Raw genomic sequence first — 25591 nt, 5'->3', positions numbered from 1 at the left:
ATAGTGTTAGTTTAACCCATTAGTAACTACACTAAAAATTACTTTAATTATTATAAAGTTTTTAATAAAAACGGTTCTTTACGACTGATTGACTCTTTGAGGTAGGTTCGGAAGCTTTTATTTTATTTTTTTTTTGTTTTTTCTTTTTCAGAATGGTACTAACCATTCCTTTCTTTTTCTTTTTTTGTTAAACATTTTAAGTAGGTTCTGGAAGGTTTTTTTTTGTTTTTTTCTTTTTATGAGTTGTATTTAACCCATTTCTTTTTTTTTTTTTTAATAGGAACAGTTAAAATGTTTTAAGGTAGAATTCAATTTTTATTTTTATTTTTTTCTTTTTTGAAGGGTACTAACCGTTTTTTTTCTTTTTTTTTAGCATTTCAGCCTGGGCTCTCTCCCGGTAAATAGGTGTGCTATAATGTTACTATAGTGTTAGTTTCTTTATCCTAGAACAGTACTGACCGTTCTTTTGTCTTTTTTTTTAGCATTTCAACTTGGACTCTCTCCCAGTAAATAGGTGGTGCTATGGTGTCTATAATGTTAGTTTTTCTTCTAGATATTAGCCATTTTCTTTTCTTTTTTTAATAGGAATAGATTAATGGTTTTTTGAGAATAGGTAAATAAGATTTTGAATAAAGAAACATAGAGATGTTAGAGAAATGAAAATTTATAATAAGAGAAACGAAAAAAAATTTTTAAATGTAAATCTGATATTAAATAATATAAAAATTGTGTAATAAATAAAATCAACATGAATTTACTTAAAAATTGAGATTATTGTCAGGTGATATGTGTTATGTAAATCATTGATAATCTTTACAAAGACACAGCATTTTTTTATTACAATTTTTTTTATGGAAAACATGTTTTATTGCGTTAACAGATTGAAAACACATGTTTTATCTCATTACAGTCTGAAGACACATGCTTTATATCGTTACAGCTTGAAAACACATGTTTATAGCTATATGTTTTGTCATGAAATATACGTTTATCAGCAGAGATACATTTAATGGAATTATTGAATGTTATATTGGCAACCTTCCTACGTCAAAGCAAGAAAAGGCTTTGATAAATCTTAATTTTTTAAATAAAATTAAAGAAGTATTGTTAAACCCTAAAAATAATACTATTTCTAATAAAAATACACGTAGCTGGATTAAGAAAAAGTTTAAGCTTAAGGAAATAATACCTGGTGACTATAGGGTAATTGTTGCAGTAAACAACAACCCAGTGTTGGCTGTAAAAAATATGTATGAAGTTTTATATCAAACTCATGCAGAAATTACACAGCATAGTGAGCAAAGACAAACATAGAAGTCTATTATAGAAAGGTGGGGTTGGATTAAACAAGATATTGTAGAACAATTTGTTAATAATTGTATAATATGTGTAGTATGAAAACTATTATTTCACCCTTTAGCAGCAAAGCCTATCATTGCAAGGAATTTTCTATCTTGTGTGTAAGTAAATATTTAATTTATTTTATATTCTTTTTATTATTATTATTATATTTAATTTATTTTCTATTTTTTTTTAGATGGATCTTATTGATTTATTATTTGATGCAGATGGCGAATATAAATATATTTGCCATGTAAGAGATCACTTTACAAGATTCTCTTGGGCCAGAGCTCTTACTTCAAAAAGAGCTATTGAAGTAGCAGCATATCTTTTTGAACTTTTCCATTTTTTAGGCTCTTCTCCAACTATTTTACAGTCTAATAATGAGAAAGAGTTTTGTGCAGGAGTAATAAAGGTTCCCATAAAAAAACACTATATGAACTCGTATATAGTGATAAACCACGTGAAAATTGTACTTTAATTGATGAATTATTTGCAAAAAATATCTATAATGAAGAAGATATACCTGATACTATACAAATATATGATAGTATTGAAGATTTGGATAGTGATATAATAGATGATTTGCAAGGTAAGATTTTTAATACTAAAAAAATTATTAATTTCAATAATATTTATTAAATTTAATAAAATGTTTTTTTTAATCTAATTGTCAAATTTTATTATTTATCATACTAATACAATTAGAATCAAATATTCCAGTCCAATAATTAGATATTGAAAGAGCAGTAGTCCAAGATCAAGATAGTGAAAACAATAGACATATAGTACTTATTGATCCGGTCCTTTTAGATATTACAAATAATACACAGCACAAAATATTAAGAAATATGGCTCGTCAAGACCTTCAAAATTATACAAATAAGATGGCCAATCAAATGAGCAAGGGAAGAAAAAGAATTAAAGAATATCAGATTAGTGATCTGGTAAGGGTTGCTGTTCCTAAAATTGATAGATTTAGTGTTGATCGACCCACTTTGCCATGTAAAATTATGGAAAAAACTGAAAATAATAAATATAGTTTGGGATCAAAATTTGGAATAATTGGAGTGTATTATTCTGCTAGTGAATTAGAACCACTTGGAACAGAAACTTTTCCTAAATTAGAAGTCATTCTCTTAAACAAAATATCAATTAGAGAGGCTGCACATCTTCAGAGTGCGGGTTTAGTATCAGGGGGTATATGTAATTGTAAAGGTGAATGCAATAGTAATAAATGTCGCTGTAAGAAGGCAGGTGGAGACTGTAGCAGTAGATGCCATAGTGGACATTCATGTCAAAATAAATGATGCGGCATTTGTTATATGTAAAATATATTAATTAGTCAAAAAATGCATTATTACTGATGTCTTATATGAAAAAATAATAAAGAAATTGAATTTAAAGTAATTTCATATATGCTTAAATCATTGATTTTATTTGTTAATAGATTATACCCAATTTTTATATTATTTAATATCAGATTTTACATTAAATTTTTTTTCGTTCCTCTTATTATAAATTTTCATTTCTCTAACATCCCTATGTTTTCTTACTTAAAATCTTATTTACCTATTCTCAAAAAATCATTAATCTATTCCTATTAAAAAAAGAAAAGAGAATGGCTAATATCTAGAAGAAAACACCAACATTATAGACACCATAGCACCACCTATTTACCGGGAGAGAGTCCAGGTCGAAATGCTAAAAAAAAAGACAAAGAATGGTCAGTACCATTCTACTTTACAAATACGCCGATTATTTAAACATAGGAAAAGAAAATAACACCGCAGATACCATAGCACCACATATTTACCAAGAGAGAGTCCAGGCCAAAATGCTAAAAAAAAAAGAAAAAAGAACGGTCAGTACCGTTCTAGGAGAAAGAAACTAACTCCATAGACACCATAGCACCAAATATTTACCGGAAGAAAGTCCAGGCCGAAATGCTAAAAAAAAAAGAAAAAAGAACGGTTAGTACCGTTCTAGGAGAAAGAAACTAACACCATAGACACCATAGCACCAAATATTTACCGGGAGAGAGACCAGGCCGAAAAAAAAGAAAAAAAAACGGTTAGTACCGTTCTAGGAGAAAGAAACTAACACCATAGACATCATAGCACCACATATTTACCAGAAGAGAATCCAGGCCGAAATGCAAAAAAAGAAGGCAAAAGAACAGTCAGTACCATTCTAGGAAAAGGAAACTAATACTATAGATATTATAAAACACCTATTTTACCGGGAGAGAGTCCAGGCTGAACTGCTAAAAAAAAAAAGAAAAAAGAACGGTTAGTACCGTTCTAGGAGAAAGAAATTAACACTATAGTAAACATTATAGCACACCTATTTACCGGGAGAGAGCCCAGGCTGAAATTCTAAAAAAAAAAGAAAAAAAAATGGTTAGTACCTTTCAAAAAAGAAAAAATAAAAATAAAAATTGAATTCTACCTTAAAACATTTTAACAGTTCCTATTAAAAAAAGAAAAAGAAATGGGTTAAATACGGCTCCTAAAAAGAAAAAAACAAAAAAAAACCTTCCGGAACCTACTTAAAATGTTTAACAAAAAAAGAAAAAGGAAGGAATGGTTAGTACCGTTCCGAAAAAGAAAAAACAAAAAAAAAATAAAATAAAAGCTTCCGAACTTACCTCAAAGAGTCAATTAACCGTAAAGAACCGTTCTTATTAAAAACTTTATAATAATTAAGGTAAATTTTAGTGTAGTTACTAATGGGTTAAACTAACACTATTTCAGATTAATAAAATAGTAGAAACCAGCAGAAAACGATCGATATTTTTTTTTTAAAAAAAATTTTTTATTTGCCTCAGATTAAAACCGAGGCATCTCAGATTATCAATGATCCACATCACGCACCTCACATGACGATTTCAATCTGAGGTGCGTGAGTTGCGATCTGAGGCAAGAATCGATCTGAGGCACAACATATACATATCTTTCTAGTTTACATCTCTTATTTGGTATACCTTAATCAATTATAATCGCAACTTTCTGTTTAGAAATCTTTTATTACATAAGATTGATAAGAATGTAAATTGCATATGACTTGCGCAATACACAATTATAATAAAAAAAAAAAAATTTTTTTCCCCACTTTCATATTCGATTAGATTTGTTTTCATTAACCTTAACCTTTTTTATCAGATTTTTTTGATTTTTACTTTGTTTTTTTTTGTGTTCAATATTTGATATTTGTTTTGTTGTTGTGTACAAGATGAACTAATGTACGAGAAAATTGGAGTGACGATTTATAATTATTTCCTATAAAGTTTTTATTTAACATTTTATCTTTTCAACATAGAGGAGAGGAGAAAATGGTAAAAGTTTCTAATTATATAATACTAAAATTATTTTAATTATTTTAATTAGTTTAAGGGCATCGGCATGAGCTGGTATTGAAAATATGCGCAAGATGTAAACAAAAAACTTAACCAAATCTTTTTACAATAATAAAATAAATTTTTTTTTTTTTATAAAATGACGTAAATAACGAAAAGTAATTTATTATTTTTTTTCACGTCTAAGCGACAAATATTGGTTTATTATTTGAACATCAAATTACTTTATTTATAATATCATTTTAAAAAATATAATTTTTCATCATGAAAGAAAAAAAAAATAAATACTATCGATAAGATCATTTGGATGCTTTGAGATTGCACGCAGTTTATTAATATAACAATTTATAACAATTATATGGCAAGCTATAGTAAACAAATCTGCGCTTATTTCAACAAAATTTGCTTTATTATGTGACATTTAATATTTAATAAACGCATAATTTAGTTTAACACGAGAAATTTGCATTTTTATTTATGTAATATAAAAAAAAAATTTTGATGTATAAATTAAACGCTTTTATTAGAATTATATGGGAAATTAGGAAATTAGGATCGACAAGCGAATTACGTTTTTGCACTATAGCCTGCCACTATAACTATTAACTTTCCATTATAGGAACAAAGAAAATGGTGATTGGTTTGATATTTTGCATAAAGAAATGTTTTCTTATAACATTAATTAATATATTTATTTATTTATTTACGCGCTTAAAAATGAAAAAAAAGAATTTTTTTTCCGGTTTATTGATTTTTTAATGTATACAGCTTTATTTGAAATATCACAAATAAAAACAATTTTAGATTGATAATTAAAAGGAAGTCAACAATTTACTAAAAATTTGTTACCAATTATAATATTTGTGAAATTGGTTGATTAAGTATCTTCTGTTCGTGAGACTGCAATTACAAAGGGTGTGCATTTATATTTTATAGAGAGTAAAATAATTAGAGGTCATATATACTTGGGGCGTGCATTTAGTGATGTTGGACAAAATTCCGACATCCATTTTCCCAGCAGGACCGTTGGCCTATACTAAATTTGGATGGTGCTTTTTATAATAATACATTGAACAAATATAAATATTAAAAGTAAAGAAAATTATATAAACCATAAATAGTTAGTTATTACGTACTATATAATTTCTAAACTCAATTATGGGGCTGAAAGAAATATAGAAACGTAAATGGAAAACATAAAGTAAAAAATGAAAATGAAATAAATATTTGATTGAACGTGCTGTTATTTACATAGAATAACAATGACATCTTAATAACAATATATACAAACAGTAAATAATTAAAATACGCCATTAAAAAAAAAAATATTCTAATTTTCTAGAAGATGGACAAATTTAAACCATAAATAGTAGTGATTCTTTTAATTCAGATAGAACATACAAATTATTACCAACAAAAAATGAACACAAAAAAATCTTTTCTGACTTTTTTTTCTTTTTGATAATAAATGATAAAAATTTTGATGACCAAAACATTACCAAATATAGAGGTCGTTTAAAGCAGGGCAAATCACGTGACTTCGAAAAAAATTGTTTTCATAAAATAAAACTTTTTACCATATATTCAACCATTCTAAACACACATTCTAAATGCATTTTTGCCTGCTCTGCAAGTTTACTTAGAGCGCAGAGTAGGGTTTTGAATGCTGTTTTTGATTTATTTGACTTTTTCAATTTCGTTATCCATTTTTGGATATGATTGGCAAAGTTTCGTTCATTCATATGTAAAGTCAAAAACAATATTCATAATCCACTTTTTTTCCTTAAGTAAACTTGCAAAGCAGATAAAAATACGCTTATATTATGATTTTAAAGTTTCTATTAATCTTTCTTTATAAAAAATTAATCTAATTAAAATTATACCGAATCACGTGATTTGCCCCCGCTTTAGACGACCTCCAAATATAGTAAACAAAAAGACTAACCGTTTATTTCTTTTTGACATTGATTTATTCATTCATTTTTTTTTGTTTTTTTGTTTATTAGGACTTGCATATTTATTGATCCAAAAGTTCTTATTTGTAATCAGGTGATGTGTATAATGTTCAGATGATTTATATGTTTATTTTATATGATCCCCTGAGTTTCTGAGTCACATTTTTATCGCGGGCAATTTTTTACTTTTTTTAAACATATCATTTAACATAAAACCGGTGTTCGCCATTCACCGCGTAATTTTCTTTGTGTAAATTTTATTATTTTTTTTGCGAAATTAGCTTCATTGATTACAATAGTATTAGAAAAGCCTATTCTAATTATTTGGGGTGACTACATTTTATTTTAAGTTTAAGCCTTGATCTGTTTATTTTTTATTTTATTTATTATCTTATTTTATTACCCTTTTATCCCTTTTATCTCTTTTACCCTTCTTTCCTTCCTTCTTCCTTTCACACTCCTCAATTAAAAAAACTCCTAAAATTTTCTCTTTTAATATTGTATTATCATAAAATAAAAATGTTTGTTACAAGTTTGAATTGTATACCCAGTCTAAGGATGGCAACGGTCGGTCATGGTCGGTCATCGGTCGGTCATAACCGGTCAAGAACCTTTGACCGACTGACCGACCGTTTGACCGACCGGTCTGACCGACCGTTTAACCGACCGTTTAACCGATCCTGAAAATGTTTGCAAAACGTAATTTAATAAAAAAACGTTTGAAATACTTAATAAAAAACGTTTTCGCAACGTTTTCTATTAAAATAATTAAAAAAATGTTTGCGAAACATTTTTTTATTAAATTACGTTTTGCAAATATTTTCAGGATCGGTTAAATGGTCGGTTAAATGGTCGGTTAGAGGTCTTTGACTGACCGATATCGGTCACGGTCATGACCGGTCATAACCGGTTAATGACCGTGACTGTTGCCATCCTTAACCCAGTCGGTCATATACTCCAGTCAGTCTTTCTTATTTCCCCACTGAGCAAAAAAAAAAAAAAATTCTGAAACAATAAAATAATAAAAAAAAAATGATCCTTTTTAAAGTTATCCCAAACTTTTTAAAGTTTATATATATATATATATATTATTTGCAACATATTTCGTCCGAAACACAACATAAACATACAATAACACACATACATTACATACATCATATACATCATCATCTTTTTTATCAGATTTAACCGTCCAGTCTATTAAAGGAAATCGAAACTTTTTTTTAAAAAAAATTTTTTATTTTTTTTTGAGTGACCCAACATCATTTTTTAACTCGTGTACACATTAATTTTTTTTTTATTATCTATACTTTGGCTTTATAAAAAGAATGTTCTTTTTTTCTTTTTTTTTCTTTATGTATTAAAGTTTTTAATTTATGTTATTTGGCAATTTGAGTTCAATGTATGTAATGCAATAATGTATGTTAATGCTATGCACAAAGCGGTAATTACAAATTATTTTTGCCGTGTTTGCCATATAAATTAAAAAAAAGGTTTTTTTTTTCTTTTTTTTCCATCCTTCTTACCTTTTCTTTTAATATTGTGATTAATTATTATTATTATTATTATATATTTTTTTTTAATCATTCGACAAATCAATCAATGAACAAAAATCTAAAAAAAGAAAACCATTTTGCTGGTTGCAGTGACATTTATTGCGTAATATTTGTATAACATATGTGTAACGTAAGATTTTTACATATTGCATGGGTAATAAAAGGATATTACGTAATAAATGTCACTGCCCTTATTGCCGTTAATTTTTTTTTCGCGCCCGAAAAAATTAATATACGGTAATTATTCATTGTTGATCCTTTAGAAAAAAGAGAGTGAGAGCCAATTTGGCGTAACTTTAAATCTTAAAAATCTTGGCGAAAAAATAATACAACATTTTACTTGTAATAAAAACCTAGATTTTTTTTCTTTGTATGTGGCGAAATTTAGAAAGAAAGTAAGCTTTTTTATTATTATAATAGAAAAAAGTTTATATATTATTGTAATAAAGGGTCTTTTTTTTGAAGTTTACTTTAGTTTGTTTTTTTTTTATGATCATTGTTTGATTTGTTGATTTTATTAAACCATTCTATCATTCTATTAAAATATTATAACTATAATATAATATAATATTATATATATTATTATTTTATATATATAATTATTTTAAATACATGCAGAGAAATATATGTGTATGTTTATGTAATTCAATCTTGTATAATTTCCTTTTATATATTTCATTTAATTTCTTCTTTTTCTTCTTTTTCTTCCTTTTTTTTACAGTAAATATTTCCTCTTTTTTTTTACAGTAAATATTTCCTCTTTTTTTTTACAGTAAGATAATTTCCACAATAAATAATTTCCACAGTAAATAAAGATGTTAATTAAAAAAAAAGATATCTTTTTTCATTTTATTTATTATTTTTGTGCTAATAAATAACTAGGAAACGGAAACCAGAGCGAAAAAAGATATAACGCGATTTCATTGGATGACGTCACGTGAGGACAAACTCACGTGATCGATTATTTTTCAGGTACTGTACGTACTACGCAATAATGATGATAATAATTATATTTTTTTGCGCTATTTTACATAATCGAAAAAAAAATATTCAAAAAAACTTTTTTTCACCACAAAAATATCCAAAATACCATATTCACTCGCGTTTTAGTTAAACAGGAAATGATAACAGATTATCTACCATAGTTGGCTGAATATGGTTTGTTAAAGTTTGTTTATTCTTGATTCAATTTTTCTTTCCTGTTCTTAAACTTGTTAATTTTTCTCTCCCACACTTTAAAAAAAAATTTTATTTAAATGTCAAATCAGAAATACAGCTTCTGAGTATTAATGATTGTCAATAGAGGTAACAGCAAATCTTGAAATAAGGAGTTAATATGATAACTTTATTTGATTATCTTTTTATTTTTTTACACTAATACTACTGTTTGTTCACCTCGCATCTTTTGACAGGTAAAGTAAAAATAAAGACATGGACAAAAATTTTTGCCAAATAAAAATATAAACATCAAAGCCTTGATCACTAATTACTTTGATTTGATTTAATTTGATTAGATGTGACTTTTTATTTTTGCTTACATAATCTATCACACGTATCAGTAGTATCACACGTATTCTCTCTACTACATGTATTCTGTCTATCGCACGTATTCTCCTTACTATCTCTATCACACGTCTTCTCTATCATTAATACCATTGATTTTGACCAAAGCGATTTTGATCAGAAATAGTGTTAAATTGATCATGGCCAATAAAGTAAAATAAAATACATTTGATTTTTCTCAGTTTTCCAAATTTTATATTAGTGATTTATTGACTTTGTTCAAAGTATGTTTATCATGTTCGTCATTAAATCAGAATCTCCAAATCTTCATTCTTTAAGAAGGGAGTGAATAATATGCCCAACTATTCATGCTCTTAAAATCTGTACGTTTATCAGGTCACAAACCAACAAATAAGATCGTTTGTCCGGTTATATAAGTCATTGATAAAACTGTTCTATATATTTGCTTATTATTAAGAGTTTTTATTATCATAACATTTTTTTTAAAAAAAAGATTATCAACAATCAGTTATATGACAGAGCCTAATCAAGTGGAGTTGGAATGCCAAAATAATTACCATATATTAAATTGGAGACTTTTAATATCATTCCCGCCAAACCTTATCATCAAATGTATCAATTTTCATTAAAATCATTCCACCTATATGGGCGTGCGTCAGTTAAAAAGGGGGAAATCTACGTTTTCATCATTTTGAGAAAAATGAAATTAACTTATTTGCAAGAAAAAACATTTTGCTTTCGTGCGTCAGTTAAAAGAGGGGAATTTGGTGGCTAAACTTTTATCCATATCATGTGACTTCACCTTAATCATTTACGTCATGCTATTGCTAAATAAGTCAATGATCGTCAAATAATCAAATGATCGTCCCTATAGCATATTTCAGTTATTTGATTTTATTTCGATAATTTATTATGCTTATCGGCATACAATATTAAGTGAAAATAGTGTACATTGATGGTTTACACAATATAAGCCAAAAATCTCAAATTTGGTTTTGAGGTAGATTTCCCCCTTTTTAACTGACGCACGCCCATATGTCTTGGATTCGTAATCTAGAAAAATCTTTCAAAGCTTATTAAATTTCGTAAGTCGATCAACTACTTCATTACCAACTAATGCTACACCGACAAATACAATTTTGTTGAGAATATTCAATAAAATTAACTAATAGTATAAATTCAATTAGTTAACCCAAAAAGATCACATAATATATATATATATTAAGATCGGTACGTACTAACGTACTTTCGCTAACACTCGCATGATTGGTTCATTGTCTTGCATACGTCCCGCTTTTGTTTGTTTTGGCCAAAAATGTAAAAATATAGGTCAGCAACAAAATGTCTCCACCGTAGAGTCAATTTATTAGTAGCAATCCTTTGCTAACCCAGCAGCATCTTTTCCATATCCACGTCAACATTGAATTTTTACCTAAAGCAACATATACTCTTAATTATTCTATGGCACCTGATCTAAAAGTATCACATGCTGTAGTAAGGATCTTTGTAATAACAAAACAAGTTTTTGATAAATTTGTGAACCATAAAAGAGAAGGCATACATAATTAATTAATAATAAATCTAATAAATCAAAAAAATAAAGACTCACATTATGACTTACTATCAAATCTTCTAGTAAAATATGCTCGTTTTTATCAACCTTTACTTTAAATCCCAATACCATATCGCGATTAAATTTCTGATGATCATGGGTTTACTTTCTTGTGTGAAACAATTAAAGAAAGTTTTCCAACTTATTACCACTGATAATCGTACAACAAGATGAGTCATTATTATCTGAACACTCTCATATCTTTACAGATTGTTCCTGAAGAGACTAGTAAACATATCTATAATTTCTGTTCTCTTCAGCAGTAAATGACCACTAATGTCTAAAATTCCAGCAAGTAGAGGTAAGCGAGTCTATTCAAATTAAAAAAAGTTAATTTCCACAATTAACTTTTCTCCTGAATGAAATTAACCAATTTGACAACTAAAAGAAAATATTATTAGATAAAAACAAAACTTGTACAATATCACGTAGCAAATCAACTAATGTCTTTGGTGTGAGTATACGTTTCAATAACATTTCCATAAATTGTTTCACAGTTGACTAAATTCCTTTTTGTTAAAATTATTTCTAATGATAAAACTATATAAAATTTATTCAAAACATAAACATACTAATAATATGATACTCTTAAAGCTTCCAGTCTTTTATCCTACAAGTTTTCTCGTGACGAAATCACAAATGAGCTGCAATAATATTAGCTGCAACATTTTTTTTTTTTAATTAAATGTTCCTTCATTTCTGCTAATACTGGATTCTTTCCGTCTAGTGATATTTTTAAAAATGACAATATGCTAGATTCGCTATTCTCTCTGGCTGAAGTAGTGCTGAAGTGTTGTTTCATTATAATCATCCTCTTCAAGTTCATCGCCATCTTGACCTAAATCTTGTACTCCATAATATTCATCTTTAAACTGATCCAATTGACTTTGGTCAACTGGATCTACTGATGACGATTTATCACTATCACCTTTATCTTCGCTATAATCCAAACTTTCTATCTCTTCTTTTTGTCAATTTATCATCCCATACATAATTTATTTTCTTTCTACATTTTTTTTTATCGCTTTACTAGTATATAATAAAAAGTTACTTACTCTGATGAAACATTAGGGTCGTTAGATCGTTTGGCAGTTCCAGATTGTTTCCTTCCACCACGTCCTCGCTTTCTACTATGTAGATGAAGTTCTTCAATATTATGAGCACAGACTTTACTGAGCCTGCCCTTTCCAATGAAGACCAACAACTTTGGAAAAACACCCCGACCAACTAATTAAAAATATAAAAGAACTAATTCAACGTCTTTAACTTTATCTTCACTGATGATAATCGGATTCGTAGGAAGTTTTGATATGTCATTCACGCCTGAATAAAAATTAAAAATTTATTCCTCAAAAATAAACCGATAATGTAATACTATTTTGAATATAAACTACGTTTTTTTTACCCTTCTGCAGTTTCTTTAAATTTTTTTAATTTTATCAAATGGTCGCGCTTTGAATTTAAAATTATTAAATAATATTTTAAACCTTAGAATCCTTTCTTTTTAAAATTGTCAAAATCCTAATCAAAAACGAATCCACTAGAGTCTCGGATAAGACTGACAAATTTATCAAGAACTCCTTCAATATAATGCAAGTTAAAGAATTTTTTGATAAGCAGTCTAGTTAAATAAAAATATACTAGTTTCAATTTAAAGTACTAAAAAACTGATTCGTAATTGATAATAAAATCAACTTTATTAGACATTTACAACAAGATCTAAATCATTGTCAATTTTAAGCTCTAAGAATCTTTAATAAATTATTTTCTTCGGCCCTTTCTCCAATTAATGCATCAATTAAAGAATTAACCAGGACGAAGTAATACGAGTAAAAGATTTTACCAGAGAATAATCATTTCAACTTTCATTAGAATTATAAAGAAAACAAGCATTTTTGACAAATAAGTGAAAATACCGTTTTTTTTTGCCATCAGCTCAAATCTAAGTCCATTTATGAGCTTGACCGAGATAATAAACAGCTTGAGTTGCGGTATAGTTGACTAATTGACTGACGGTTGTAATATATTTTTGTAAAAGAAATTTATTTTTCTTTTAGTGTTCGTTAGGTAAAAAAAATTTTTTTTATAAAATTATTATTTTTCACGAAATCAAATTTTTTTAAATCAAAGACACCTTTTAAAGTATCTCATTTTTGTTCTCCCAAAATATTATTAAATTCATTAAAAAAGAAGTTTCGAAAATTGTTTTTTTTTTGATACATATAAAAATATATCAATCACATAAGGAATTTTGCTAAAGGAGTTTTTTTTTAAAAGAAAAAAAAATCGAAAGAGAGAAGTGTAAGAACTCCTACTAAATTTTCAAAATTATGAAATAAAAATTTTTAAAATATTTGGGATAGTAAAAATATATATAAATTTATTTATTTTATTTTTATTTATTTATTATTTATTTATTTATTTATTTTATTTATTTATTTGTTTGTTTGTTTGTTTGTTTGTTTGTTTATTTTCTTATTTTTAAAGTTGCCATTTATCCGGTTAATTATCGGATATCCGTTATTTATCCGGATCGGATAAACGGATCACGCTAAATTTAATTTATACAAAAAAAAATATAATAAAAAAAAATTTTTTTTTTATATATAAATTATATAAATATTTTTTAAAATAATCCTAATATATGATGATTATATTATGTGAAATATGAATGCATCTTATTATTAAGTATTGAATCCTGCGTAACTTTAAGATATTCAATTGTCGGAGTTTTCATATATATTGGTTGATCTATTTTTTCATAAAAACATTAAAACTTATTATTGATAAATTATTTTTCGAAAGTTTTTTTTTTGTTAATCATATTATTGTATTGTCCAAGATATATTAATGCTTAAAATTGTCGCCCTTATTTTAGAGGAAAAAAGATCCGTTAAAAATTGATTTACAGATGGATTGTTTGTATTTTGTGTTGGTCAATTCTAATTCTATGTCTTTCTCGACAATTATTCCGCCTTCGAATAACAAGACTAGCGTAAAATGGAACGTTTGAAGGAGTACATTCAATAGTTTCGGTAAAATTGGATATATGAGCATAATCAGATTGATTCATTGTGAAAATTGTTTTTTTTCATGTTTTAAAATGCCAAAATTGTTTTAAACCATGTTTTTTGCCATCTCCACATATGATTAGAACTTAGAAGTTGTGTATACTCCCAATTTTAATCTAAAAGGCCGATCTTCTAAACTCGAAATGTTAAATAACAGAAATACTGAATGAATTTTGCAATTTTTTCGTTCTCGATCACGTGATTAAATTTAAAATTTGATTGGCCAAGATCTTGATGCCACAAAATTCGTGAGATCATGAGATCGGGATGGCAATAGGACAACTCAATAAGCACACAGACAAATAATTTTTTAAGCGGCCAAATTTGAAAATATTAACAATAACACTACATTAATATCTCGAAAGAGAACAACATCCTTAAACTGATCCCCGCTAAAATTTAGAAATTAGCCTGTAACGATAAATGATTCTAATTTCCGGTTGGCGTTTGTCAATTACTACTGCGTCTAATGGGATAATCTTTTGCTTATAAGATAAAATGATGACAAATTGATATATCGTTTATTTCCGTACAATTGGATAACTGAAAAAAATAAAGTAATACTAGAACATTCTGAAAACACGTGACATCCTGACCGATAATTACGGATTACGAATTAATTCCTCTCATAACTAGAATTTTATGATCGGAATAATTTATTTGTACTATTCCTGTAATCTCTAGGGATATAATTAATTTTTATCTTAACAGCCAGATATCATTTATTGAGACGGGCAATAAATATATTTTATTTAAAATAATTCATAATTATTATCAAATACAAAAAAAGAGTAATGAATATAATTAAATAATGTTCTATTTATACTGTAAATTATCATATTTCACTTAGAAAAAAAAGAGACTGAAGGATGTGATGCTATCTAAACACCCTAACCCTAACAGGCTAACTCTAATCCTGACCTTTAGAAGAAACTTGAATTTGTTTAATAACACTTTCTTGGACTCTTCTTGTAACTTCAGCATCTCTTCGTTTAACATCATCTATAACCTTCGCCATTTCTTTATAAGCTTTGCTCTTAAACATGTAAACGTTAACTGGATTGGTATCAGGATATCTAGTGTTAGTAACTATTTCCACTTTTCCGGGACTCAATTTATATTCAATCAAAGCAAAAGCATAGCCAAGACCAACCGTTGCCTTAGAATGATACATAAACGTCGCATATTTTTTATCTAGGGTAGTGGAAAAAAATTCTTTTTCAATCACATCAACTACGCCAGTCTTAAACACCAAGGAGAGGCCAGTATCTTCAAACGCTTTTTGTATCTGCTCTCTTTGTGACATTGTCAATTCTGAACTTGTTGTTTCAGATTGATTTAGAGAAGGTTTCGACATTGCTTCACTAATTTTATCGACAGTTTTATGAAAATTTTCAAACTGTCTCTTATTTTCCCGTAAGACTTTGGTATACTCTTCTTTCATGTCAGTCAATTTATTGCGAAATTCTTCCTCTTGGCGTTTCCTGTCGGCTTCCAGTTCTTTCATCTTATCTTCAAGTTTTTCCTCGTTAGTTTTGTAATCTTGAATCCTCTGTTCCAATTCATCAATATTACTTGGTCGATAATTTCCTTGACAACCTGCTAAATAAGTTAACAATCGTTTACGTGAACTTTCTCGTATTTTTTTCGCCATGTCGCCAAAAACTTCTATAGAAGGATTATTTACATAAACAATATCGACTGCATCAAGAAACCCTCCGTTTTCCATTCTTAAAGCTGCTCGATCATTATCGCACTTTTCCCTGTCTTCGAACCCATTGAAATTTGTTCTTACAATCGTAGTATATCTAAGAACTTCACTATCAAAAATAATTGAACTTAACAAATCATAGGCTTCAACTTCTTCTTTGGTAAATCTTCCCTTTGTAACGAAAAGAATATGGTTTAAACCTTCACTTTTAACTCTGTTTGCTATTTCCGCTAACCTAGTCAATACTCCTTGGGCAGTTAATTTAGTATCACCAATCCCGATAGTATCAATAATTCGATATTCTACTTTTTCGCCGCCATCTCTACTTACATCAATTTCTACTAATTTCTCATCAATATTTTTAGTGGCACTAACCGATCCGTCACTTTCTTTAAATACTTCTTCAAAATCGTTATTATTTATTAACACATTTCCTAATGTTGACTTTCCTCCACCTGTGCGACCTATTAATAGAATGTTTCTTACTTCTGTGAGTTCTGTCATATTTATTTAATTTAATTGGTTTATGTTTAAATAATTATTTGTTTGTATTTATATATTATTTTAAGGAGTTTAAAATGTTAAAAACTACACAAGGATTAGGGAGAATTAGACCTCTTTTATAGAAAACAGTCGTTTATTTGTTTACCTTCTTCATGTAAGAGTCGTTCTATTGGGTGTTACAAAAACATGTATTGTACGGTGTATTGTATGATTAACATTTTCTCATGTAGTTGCCCCAAGGCCTCAAAGGAGCAAATACATCCGTCGTACTTATACTACTTATAAGGCAGTTGCTGGGTTTTATACATGTAATTGATTTGATTGAGCAATTGTACATTTTGTACATATAAAATACATTACCATTATACTGCCCAAAAAGTCAGTATCTAACTTTCAAATGATATTACTAATTATTTTGCATTTTCTTTGTTATAATTATGTCATGTACAAATAATGGTGACCGGCTTTATATTAATTTACTAATAAAAAAGAATGCGTTAAAAACCATTTAGAAAATGAGAAAAATGAAAACCCTTTTACAACTACAGAATAAGAAATTATTCGTATAACAAAATGGTATTCGACATCTGAATAGAACCCAAACGGAATTCCGAATCTTATAGATTTAAATTTAGATTATCAATAAATTCCAAATTCGTGCAGGCAGATCCAACCAAAAAAGAAATAAAAAAAGACGAGCGAGTATTACAAGGAAAATTTTGATCTTGCTTGCGTAATAATCACCTGCTGCAGCTACAGCAAAAGATCTGCAAGATAGCCTTTCTACCAAAAGAATCATTGTAACTGTCGTACCTACGTTACAATGTTATTATGCCTGCCATAATTTTAGCCTTTCTTTATATTATTACCAAAAGAATCGTTGACAATGATTAAATTAGAAATGATACATGTTAATTTGCATGCATAAATTATAATCCAATAAATTTATATTTGATATAATAAAATTTTTTTAACTAAAATTTGTTCATATATTTTTTTTAAATATGTAATTATCTAAAAAAAAAATTATTATTAAGTTAATTTAAATATTTAATATTACCGTAAAAATTATTATATGAAATACTGACTAATAAAAAAAAATTGAAAAGTTTATTGCACGATATGCAACATATGCGACTAAAAGTACATAGTATATGCTAATCCTGCATCACATTATCAACATTACCATATTTATCCTTATTATCCTTATGCATAAATTAAGATCTAACTTTTTTTATATTTTTAAATCATCAATGAACTAACTCTTTTATACTTTTAAATCATATCTATGAAGATATAACATGATAATTTTTAAATATCTGCATAAAAACAAAAATTCTTTGATCCTTTCCTTTAAACGGCATCATTCGGTGTAATTGCTTTTTGTCGCCGATTTCGATTTTCAAATCGTACGATGTTGTACGAATTTTTTCTTTTTTTTTTGTCGAACTTTCTCTAAATTTTATAGTAACCACTGTGAATTCTTTTACAGTACCGTATTTTATTGAAATTAAGCACCCTCGAAAATAAGCACCCCCATGCAAAAGTTATATATATTTCTAATAAAAATAATATCAAAAATAAGCACCACCCAAAATTTTCGTCCAAAACTCTTGCAAAATGGGGTGCTTAATTTCGATAAAATACGGTAGTTACCCGAGTCTAAGTTTATAAGTTTAGAGTAGTTCGTTTCCTTCGAAATCTAATAATTTAATTTCGATAGTTGAAAGTTGAAATGGTGACCTTTACTAAACAATGATAGATGTGAGCTGTATGCCTGTATCTGGAGTAGTTTCTACTTTACGTTAACTCATAGCTAGTGAGTGAGACAACTGTATATCTTTTTTTGTATTTTAGAAAGAAAGCTATCCTTTATAGAATATAGTGTACACTTTGGAGAGCAATCTATATTTTGGGCGTAGCCCAGTCTCCGACTGAAAATACCCACACTAATATAATGGCCTCCAACGATTTAAAAGATTACATAGTAACCCTGCAGTGTTTGGTTGTTCCCCAAGAAAATATACCGAGGCGTAGAATTCCGAACAGATTGACTATATTAATAGAAATTTCCGAATTTTTATCCATCGAACACCTTAAAGAAACTATTTATGAAAAAAATCCTACTGCGTTTACAAATGTTTCGGCAGACGGAATCTTAGTTTAGTTAAAATTTCTTGTGAGGAACTTCTGGCTAGGGATTGGAATCGAAAATCGAATCTTTTCAAGATTTTTCTTATAGACGACCATCCTGACTTTGAATAAGTTTCTAATTTCAGCAAAAATAATCAGCACTTGGCCGGCATGAAAAATTACTTTGAGTCAGGTTAACTTATATGTAAAAAATTGCTGAGAATCGATTCTCGAGAATCGATTTTACTATGTTTTGTCGATTTTCGATTAATCGATTCCAATCCCTACTTCTGGCATTAAGCAACGACCCAAATCCATATACTATAAAATATTATTATCAAAAAAAAGAGCCTGTAGAAGAAATCGCAAAAATATTTCCAAGAGACTTTCCGCCACCCTCTGAACATGTCCATATTCTAGTTGAACAACCAATATGTGGAAGCTCTGATGAATTCCAATACGAAATCCGGCCAAGATGTGAAGATGACAAAATTTGGATAACAACTGCGTGCGTTTATACTACCCCAGAGACTTCTGTTGTGATAGACTCTCTCAACTTCTTTATAATTGTGAAATGAAATGAGAGAGAGATAGCAAGTTTGAATTATAGACGAATATAGTAATTACCTGAACTCCTATCCTACCAATAAATATTCACACTCGTCAACGGTTCTTACGTAATCTGATTGATACGTTCTTTTCACGATTTTTACTGAATTAACGTCGGAGATCATATTCATTGCATGCGTATAACACAATGAGTTCAAGTTCCAAGGACACATTATTGTCGAATTCACTGCCACATGGAACTATTCCGTTCGGCCACAGGTTTGTTCGGTTATTGACACAAACATCCTTATATGGAGCGGCAGTATAAGTGATTGATAGTGAGTTCATTTTAATTTTATTATTATTTTTTTTTAAGAATTAGATTTTTGTACAAGGTTTTTTAAAAGTGTTTGTAAATAAAAAATATTGTTTTAGCGAATCGAATTGATTTTTTTAAATCAAACCCACTTTTTAAGTGTATCAAAATAAGAATCAGAAAGAGAAATATGTGAAAATAAAGGATAAATGGTATGATATAAAGAAAGTGAAAGATTGTTTTTTTCTTCAAAGTGAGTTTTTTTTTTAATATATATAAAAATATATATCACATAAAAAAGAAAACTTTCAAAAAGAAAAAAATTATTAAATAAAGTATTCAAACAATTTTTTGTTTTTTATCAATTTCAAAAAAACTTCACAAAACACATTATTATATGAACTCGTCATTGAATTGTAATAAAACAAAAAATTTTTTTTTTTCTTTTAATTTTTTACGCATAATATTTTGCTTACTGTAGTAAATTTCTCCTACTTTCAGGTTTGTTTTTTTTACTTTCAAGTATTTTTTTTCTCCTGTAGTGTCAATATTGATTGTTTTGTTGGTGTACAAAATGGCGTATTTATTTACATAGTACAATTGTAACGCAATATATTCGCATTTTTATGTACTGTAAGCCGAATTCCGGCACGATGCATTTTATTAAATAGATGTTCTCTTGCGTACGCAAGCTCCAAACGCATATAACCTTGAAAATTTTTTCCGCACTAACAACTATGTCCTTTCGGTCTGTTTGTGAAGCAAGAAAAGGTCCATCAGAGCTTGAGGCCGATATACTGGGAGTAAGCGTTGAAATGCTTGGGAAAGTGATTGACGAGTTGAAGAGAGAGATTTTTGTTTTCATGCACAAGCCCAGGCACGCAGCAGAAATGAAACGAGTGGTTGTGACTGATTCCGAAGAAGACGATGAAACTGACTCCGAAGAAGGTGAGACTGAATCCCGATGAAGTCGATTAGTACGTCGAACCTGGAGTCTCGAATCCCCTGGACCGGTCAGTCACTCTAAACGCATAAACATTGAACATTATTTCGTACATGTGACATACAATATTAACCATGTCCTTGTGAAAGCGAAATAGCAAACCCAACCGCGAGGTCCGAACTTGAGGAGCTGAGACAGCGCAATACTGAGCTTGAGGCAAAGATTGCTGAGCTTGAGGTATTGAGACAGCAGAGACAGCATAACACTGAGCTTGAGGCCGAGAATTTTGATCTTAAACGCGAGGTAGTGAATCTCAGGAAGTGCAACGAGGAACATGGGAGTAGAATCGAGGAGTTAGAGAAGGGTAGGAGAGGTACTGATGCTGAAAATATTAATTGTGATATTGAGATTTATGAGCTTAAAGATGAAGTAGCAAAATTAAGGCGTGATATTGATGAACTTAAAAAAGAATCAGAATCTAAGAAAAATCGCAAATTCCAGACTAGATGCATCCAGATAGCTAAGGAAATTCTTAATGAGAAACCTATGATCGAATATCGTTCCCCCTTCTTGAATGGATCAGAGCTTGATACCTTCTTTCAAAAATATCGAATCGCATTGGAGGTGTAAGGGGCTGGGCTCAGCATCGGCTTCATAGCACTAGCTGGTATAAGGATATTAAAAAACTCGAAGATATTGTTAATCGTGATCGGCAAAAAAGATGCATATGTCAAGATAATGGAATCTTTTTCTTGAAGTATGGTATGATGAAAAACCAGAAATTATTATTCCTAGAAGAATCAAAAAAATTCAGGAGTTTGTCAATAAAATGGAATCTCAAAACATTAATCTTTTATAATTAATAACTTAATAATGTTTATAATTCAATTATCTAAAATTCTATCAAACCCAGACGTCCGATTTCTATCTTACCTGAAGATCACGAAAACATATTACTTCGTTTCTTTTTCTGAATAATGTTTGCTTATCACCGATCATGAACGTAGTAAAATATCGGGCGGGGCGAATGGGGTTCTGGTGAATATTGCAGAGAACGAACTTTATCTTCTCAAATGCTGGAATGATCTTCAGGGTGGAATCCCAATAGTAAATGTGAAAGCATAAAGCGAGATGGGAAATTTCGTCATGTGAGACTGATCACCTGAAATGCGCAGTACAATATTGGGAAACTGTGATTTTCGCATACAATTATATTTTTTTATGTATTTTTTCTCGTACGGTCAATAAAGCATGCACAATTAATTTACCAAATTCAGATATATCATGAAGTTGGTTATGGGATTGTGGGAAGTGAAGCGAGCGTGCATGCTAATATATTCTTTTAATGATGAGATCATCGATTCAGAACTTGATAATAAATGGGCAATAACATTATTATACAGTAAACGTCACATAAATTATATAAAAAGGTGATGCCCCTATGAATCTGCGTAAGCAAAGCAAAAATAAAACGAAATACGAAAAAATCAAGCTTACCATTATTTACATCATCAATGTCAAACGAACGAGTATAGTTCGCAAAGTAATAACAGGGTATGTTGGTTTTATTGCTCGGCTAGCTTCTTGAAACATGTCATCACGATGTTAATCGATTTTCCCATCTCTTTAGATGCTCCAAAATAAAACGAGCATATTACTCTTCTGGTTATATATAGGCATTTTGATCTTTTCTTAACTATCATCACGTGTACAATAGAATCAACTCGACGTGATAATGAATTTTTTTACGTGCCGAATTCTTAATACTTGGTCATACCAGCGATAAAAAACGAATTGCCTTTATTAATTTATTATAATATGTTAGGCAACAAATCTCAAACGGAATTGTTTGCAAAAAATTAATAGTAATATTACATGTGTTAAAATCAAATGACATAAACGAAAATTTAGCAAATAGCAATGTAATTATATATTAGCAGAAACCGCAATTAAGAAAAATTTAGGTGAATAATACATTATCATCTATCTATTTAAAATAATCTATCTATTTAAAATTAATTATATTTGAATCTAAATTATTAAATAAAGTAAAAAATATGCATTAGAGAAGTAAAAAGTATACATTAAAGATGAAGAATTATATTTTGTATTTGCCATAAATCTATGTTGATTCCACCAGCCATCCCATTAGGAACACCACCCGGAGCACCGTGGAAGAGGGCGTTTGCAGGAATATTTAAAATATAATTCGGAAGGTTCAGTCCAATGCAGGGTGGTGAACCGGTTACGTTCCCAGTTACTAGTGTTGGTCTCTGTAAATAATTGTAAGCCCAAAATTCAAGTAAATATAACGGTTGTAAATCAGAATTACCATCTTTCAGCTAATCACAATGGTGTAGTATTTACAGCCAATTTACAGCTTACGTTTATAATATTACAACCGCTAAAGGTTGTAATTCGATATATAATAATCGTTACTTACGGCAACCAACCTTACCAGTTACATTAGCTCCTACAGTGGTTTGAATAAATCTCGCGACTAAGTTCTCGTATTATTCTGACGAGCAGGAAATATTTTGAGAACGAGAAAAATCAAAATTGTTGTTCGTTGAGAAAAATAATTTGAGCTAATTCATGTAAATTACGGATTGATTGGATAAGTCCGACTTCCACAACCATGGTTGGATATTCATAACCCGATGAGTTGCAAGCTCGTACAGGTGGAGAATTAGGAACATTCCATGGTCGAATAGTGGCATCAGCAACGAAATAGCTATTCGGTCCACAATGAGATTCTCTTCACAACCACCAGCTAATTGATTGTTCCAGGCAAGATGAGACATATAGCTTGCTACCACCGCATGAGGTGTTAAAGCTACCTCATAAGCTGTGACTTTACCATCGACTAAACGGATTTTTACGGGAAGATCTTGTTCGTTTTCAATATAATCAAGAAAGACTTTAAGAAAGCCCTCAAGAGAGATATTTTCAGCTAGAATAATTTGCGTTTCTTGCTCAAGTAAACTATCCCTGGCCGCCTCAAGAACCTCTTGAGTCAATTCAAAACTCGACATTGAGGTTCGTTGTGATAAAGTTGAGGAAGAAGTTAAGGTTGTAGATGTCATTTTTTGGAAATTTTGAGCGTTTCATTGACATCAGACATCAAAACAAAAGATGCAGGATTATGTCATTCATATGATTCTCACAATTTGCGTCATATCGATCAGATCTATGCGCAGTACGATAAAGAATAGGGGCTGTGCGACGTGCGAATCTCATATATTTCTCATAATTTTTTCTAAGACTCGATTTTCTTTGCGTGTCATGACTCCTGATACGCTACTATCACACTAACAAAACAATATTCGGGTATGGATATTTTTTCCGGCAATTATTATTTCGCATATGGGTTTTGGAGAAGTATATGTCAATCCTGAAATCATCTTTATTGATTTGCAAGAGGATTAGCGAAATGGCGAAATGCTGTACGTAATTTCTAAAGAAGATCCAGTTGATCGTTTGTTCATGTGGTGCTATATTAACTGAGGTCGACCTTTATGACCGATTTTTTTTCGTCCATAGCCCAGGCAACACGGGATGTCTCTGTCCAGCATTCGTAACTTGCGTACAGCATCCTAAAGAAATTAGGGGACGATAACGTTAAGGACGCTGAATTTACTGAACTTGAAAAATGTCCGCAATGTGATAAAGACATCCTTACTCCTTCATTCGAAGCATTTATCGTATTAGCCTGTGGTCATGAGAGTGCGTCGAAAAAGTATTTCTACTTAAACGTCAAAATAACTGTCCTTGTAAACAAAAGTTATACCGTTCAATAAAAAAGTACACGTTAATGATCGTTAATTACAATTTATTTTATTAGGTCAACTTAATTTAATTTACATGAACTTGAATCTTGAGTTATCGATCTAGAGGATGACGAAGAATTCGTTGAATAATATTCATTAGAAAGATGTCCGACTTATATGCGAAAGAACTTAAATTTTTTATATTAATATCAATGGAAACGATTGACTAGGATCATAAAAGGTCATAAGAATGAAAAAATTGTTTAGGCGTCAGATTCTATTTTTTAATGCGATTTTTGATTAATCGATTCAGAATCGATTTTCGATTAATTCGACTATCGCAGAATCGATTCCAATCCCTACACCGCTACACGGGAAGATCATGGAATATAAAAATATTTAAATAATTCTAAGTAAAATAAAAAATAAAGAGAATATAAATATTTAATACTTGGAATCTTGGATAAGCTATAAAAAAAAGGAATTTCACACAGGTATCGAATTCTACGTTGTGCGAGCAGATCTTCCAAACGGAAAAGAATAAGCGAATATGAAGGTATATATAAAATGTCATAAATTTTTTTTTTTTAGTATACCCATTTCATTAAAGATTAATTAATAATCCACAGCAAGACCTCTTGCAACATATTATATAATTCGAGGAATCGTATATCAAGAGAACTATATGGGGATTCATGGGGAAGTTATACTTTCGATTGTATTAAAGAAATGTAGTATAAAACAATATTTAGTAAAAAATAATGTCAACATTAAAGTGAGTAACTAGGTGATAGTGATAAACTGATATCCCATACACTATAAATATATTGGGAGAAAAAAATAATTTCAAAAAAAAAGTTTTTAACATACCTGATACTATTATTACTATATACTTATACAATTTATTTAAGACTCCCGTGATTGCTAATCATTTTAACGTGCGTTACGTAAAAGTCGCGAACTAGTTTACACACCTGTTTTACTACGCCAGTTGCTACGCCAAGTGCAACAAATAAAAAATGCTAAGAAAAGTTTCTCATCGTTAGTTGTTAAACGTAAGATCCTCATATTCCAAGATAGAGGTTGTTAAATACGCGGAAGAATATGGGAATAATATAGCGGCAGAACACTTTGATATTCATCGTAGTATGGTAGGACGTTGGATAAAAGCAAGTTTTACCTGGAATGTTGAAACTAATGGAAAAAGTAAGCGAGTTGGTTTGGCCGAAAAGCGTTTTTTCCCGAAGC

General features: G+C 29.3%; 4 protein-coding genes across 4 annotated transcripts; 1 reads left to right on the top strand and 3 right to left on the bottom strand.

Moving 5' to 3' along the window:
• Nucleotides 1-12107: 12107 nt before the first annotated feature.
• On the bottom strand, nt 12108-12414 carry OCT59_009485 (uncharacterized protein; the record flags this gene model as incomplete). The annotated part of the gene is made up of 2 exons (XM_066133598.1): nt 12108-12310; nt 12402-12414. 2 exons carry the CDS (start codon nt 12412-12414, stop codon nt 12108-12110), a joined length of 216 nt encoding a protein of 71 aa, XP_066000023.1.
• A 2913-nt stretch (nt 12415-15327) lies between these two features.
• On the bottom strand, nt 15328-16632 carry OCT59_009484 (uncharacterized protein; the record flags this gene model as incomplete). Its single annotated transcript, XM_025312751.2, has 1 exon — nt 15328-16632. One exon carries the CDS (start codon nt 16630-16632, stop codon nt 15328-15330), a length of 1305 nt encoding a protein of 434 aa, XP_025188819.1.
• Nucleotides 16633-20367: 3735 nt separating this feature from the next.
• Nucleotides 20368-21203, top strand: OCT59_009483 (uncharacterized protein; the record flags this gene model as incomplete). Its single annotated transcript, XM_066133596.1, has 2 exons — nt 20368-20578; nt 20731-21203. 2 exons carry the CDS (start codon nt 20368-20370, stop codon nt 21201-21203), a joined length of 684 nt encoding a protein of 227 aa, XP_066000022.1.
• Nucleotides 21204-22721: 1518 nt separating this feature from the next.
• On the bottom strand, nt 22722-23659 carry OCT59_009482 (uncharacterized protein; the record flags this gene model as incomplete). Its single annotated transcript, XM_066133595.1, has 4 exons — nt 22722-22846; nt 23032-23046; nt 23180-23307; nt 23376-23659. The coding sequence occupies 4 exons, from the start codon at nt 23657-23659 to the stop codon at nt 22722-22724; spliced, it is 552 nt and encodes a 183-aa protein (XP_066000021.1).
• Between the last annotated feature and the right edge of the window lie 1932 nt (nt 23660-25591).

This window comes from Rhizophagus irregularis, chromosome 17 (genome assembly GCF_026210795.1).
Source record: "Rhizophagus irregularis chromosome 17, complete sequence".
NCBI lineage: Eukaryota > Fungi > Glomeromycota > Glomeromycetes > Glomerales > Glomeraceae > Rhizophagus > Rhizophagus irregularis.
Note: the sequence above shows the minus strand (reverse complement) of the source record. Positions and strands in the feature narration are given on the sequence as shown.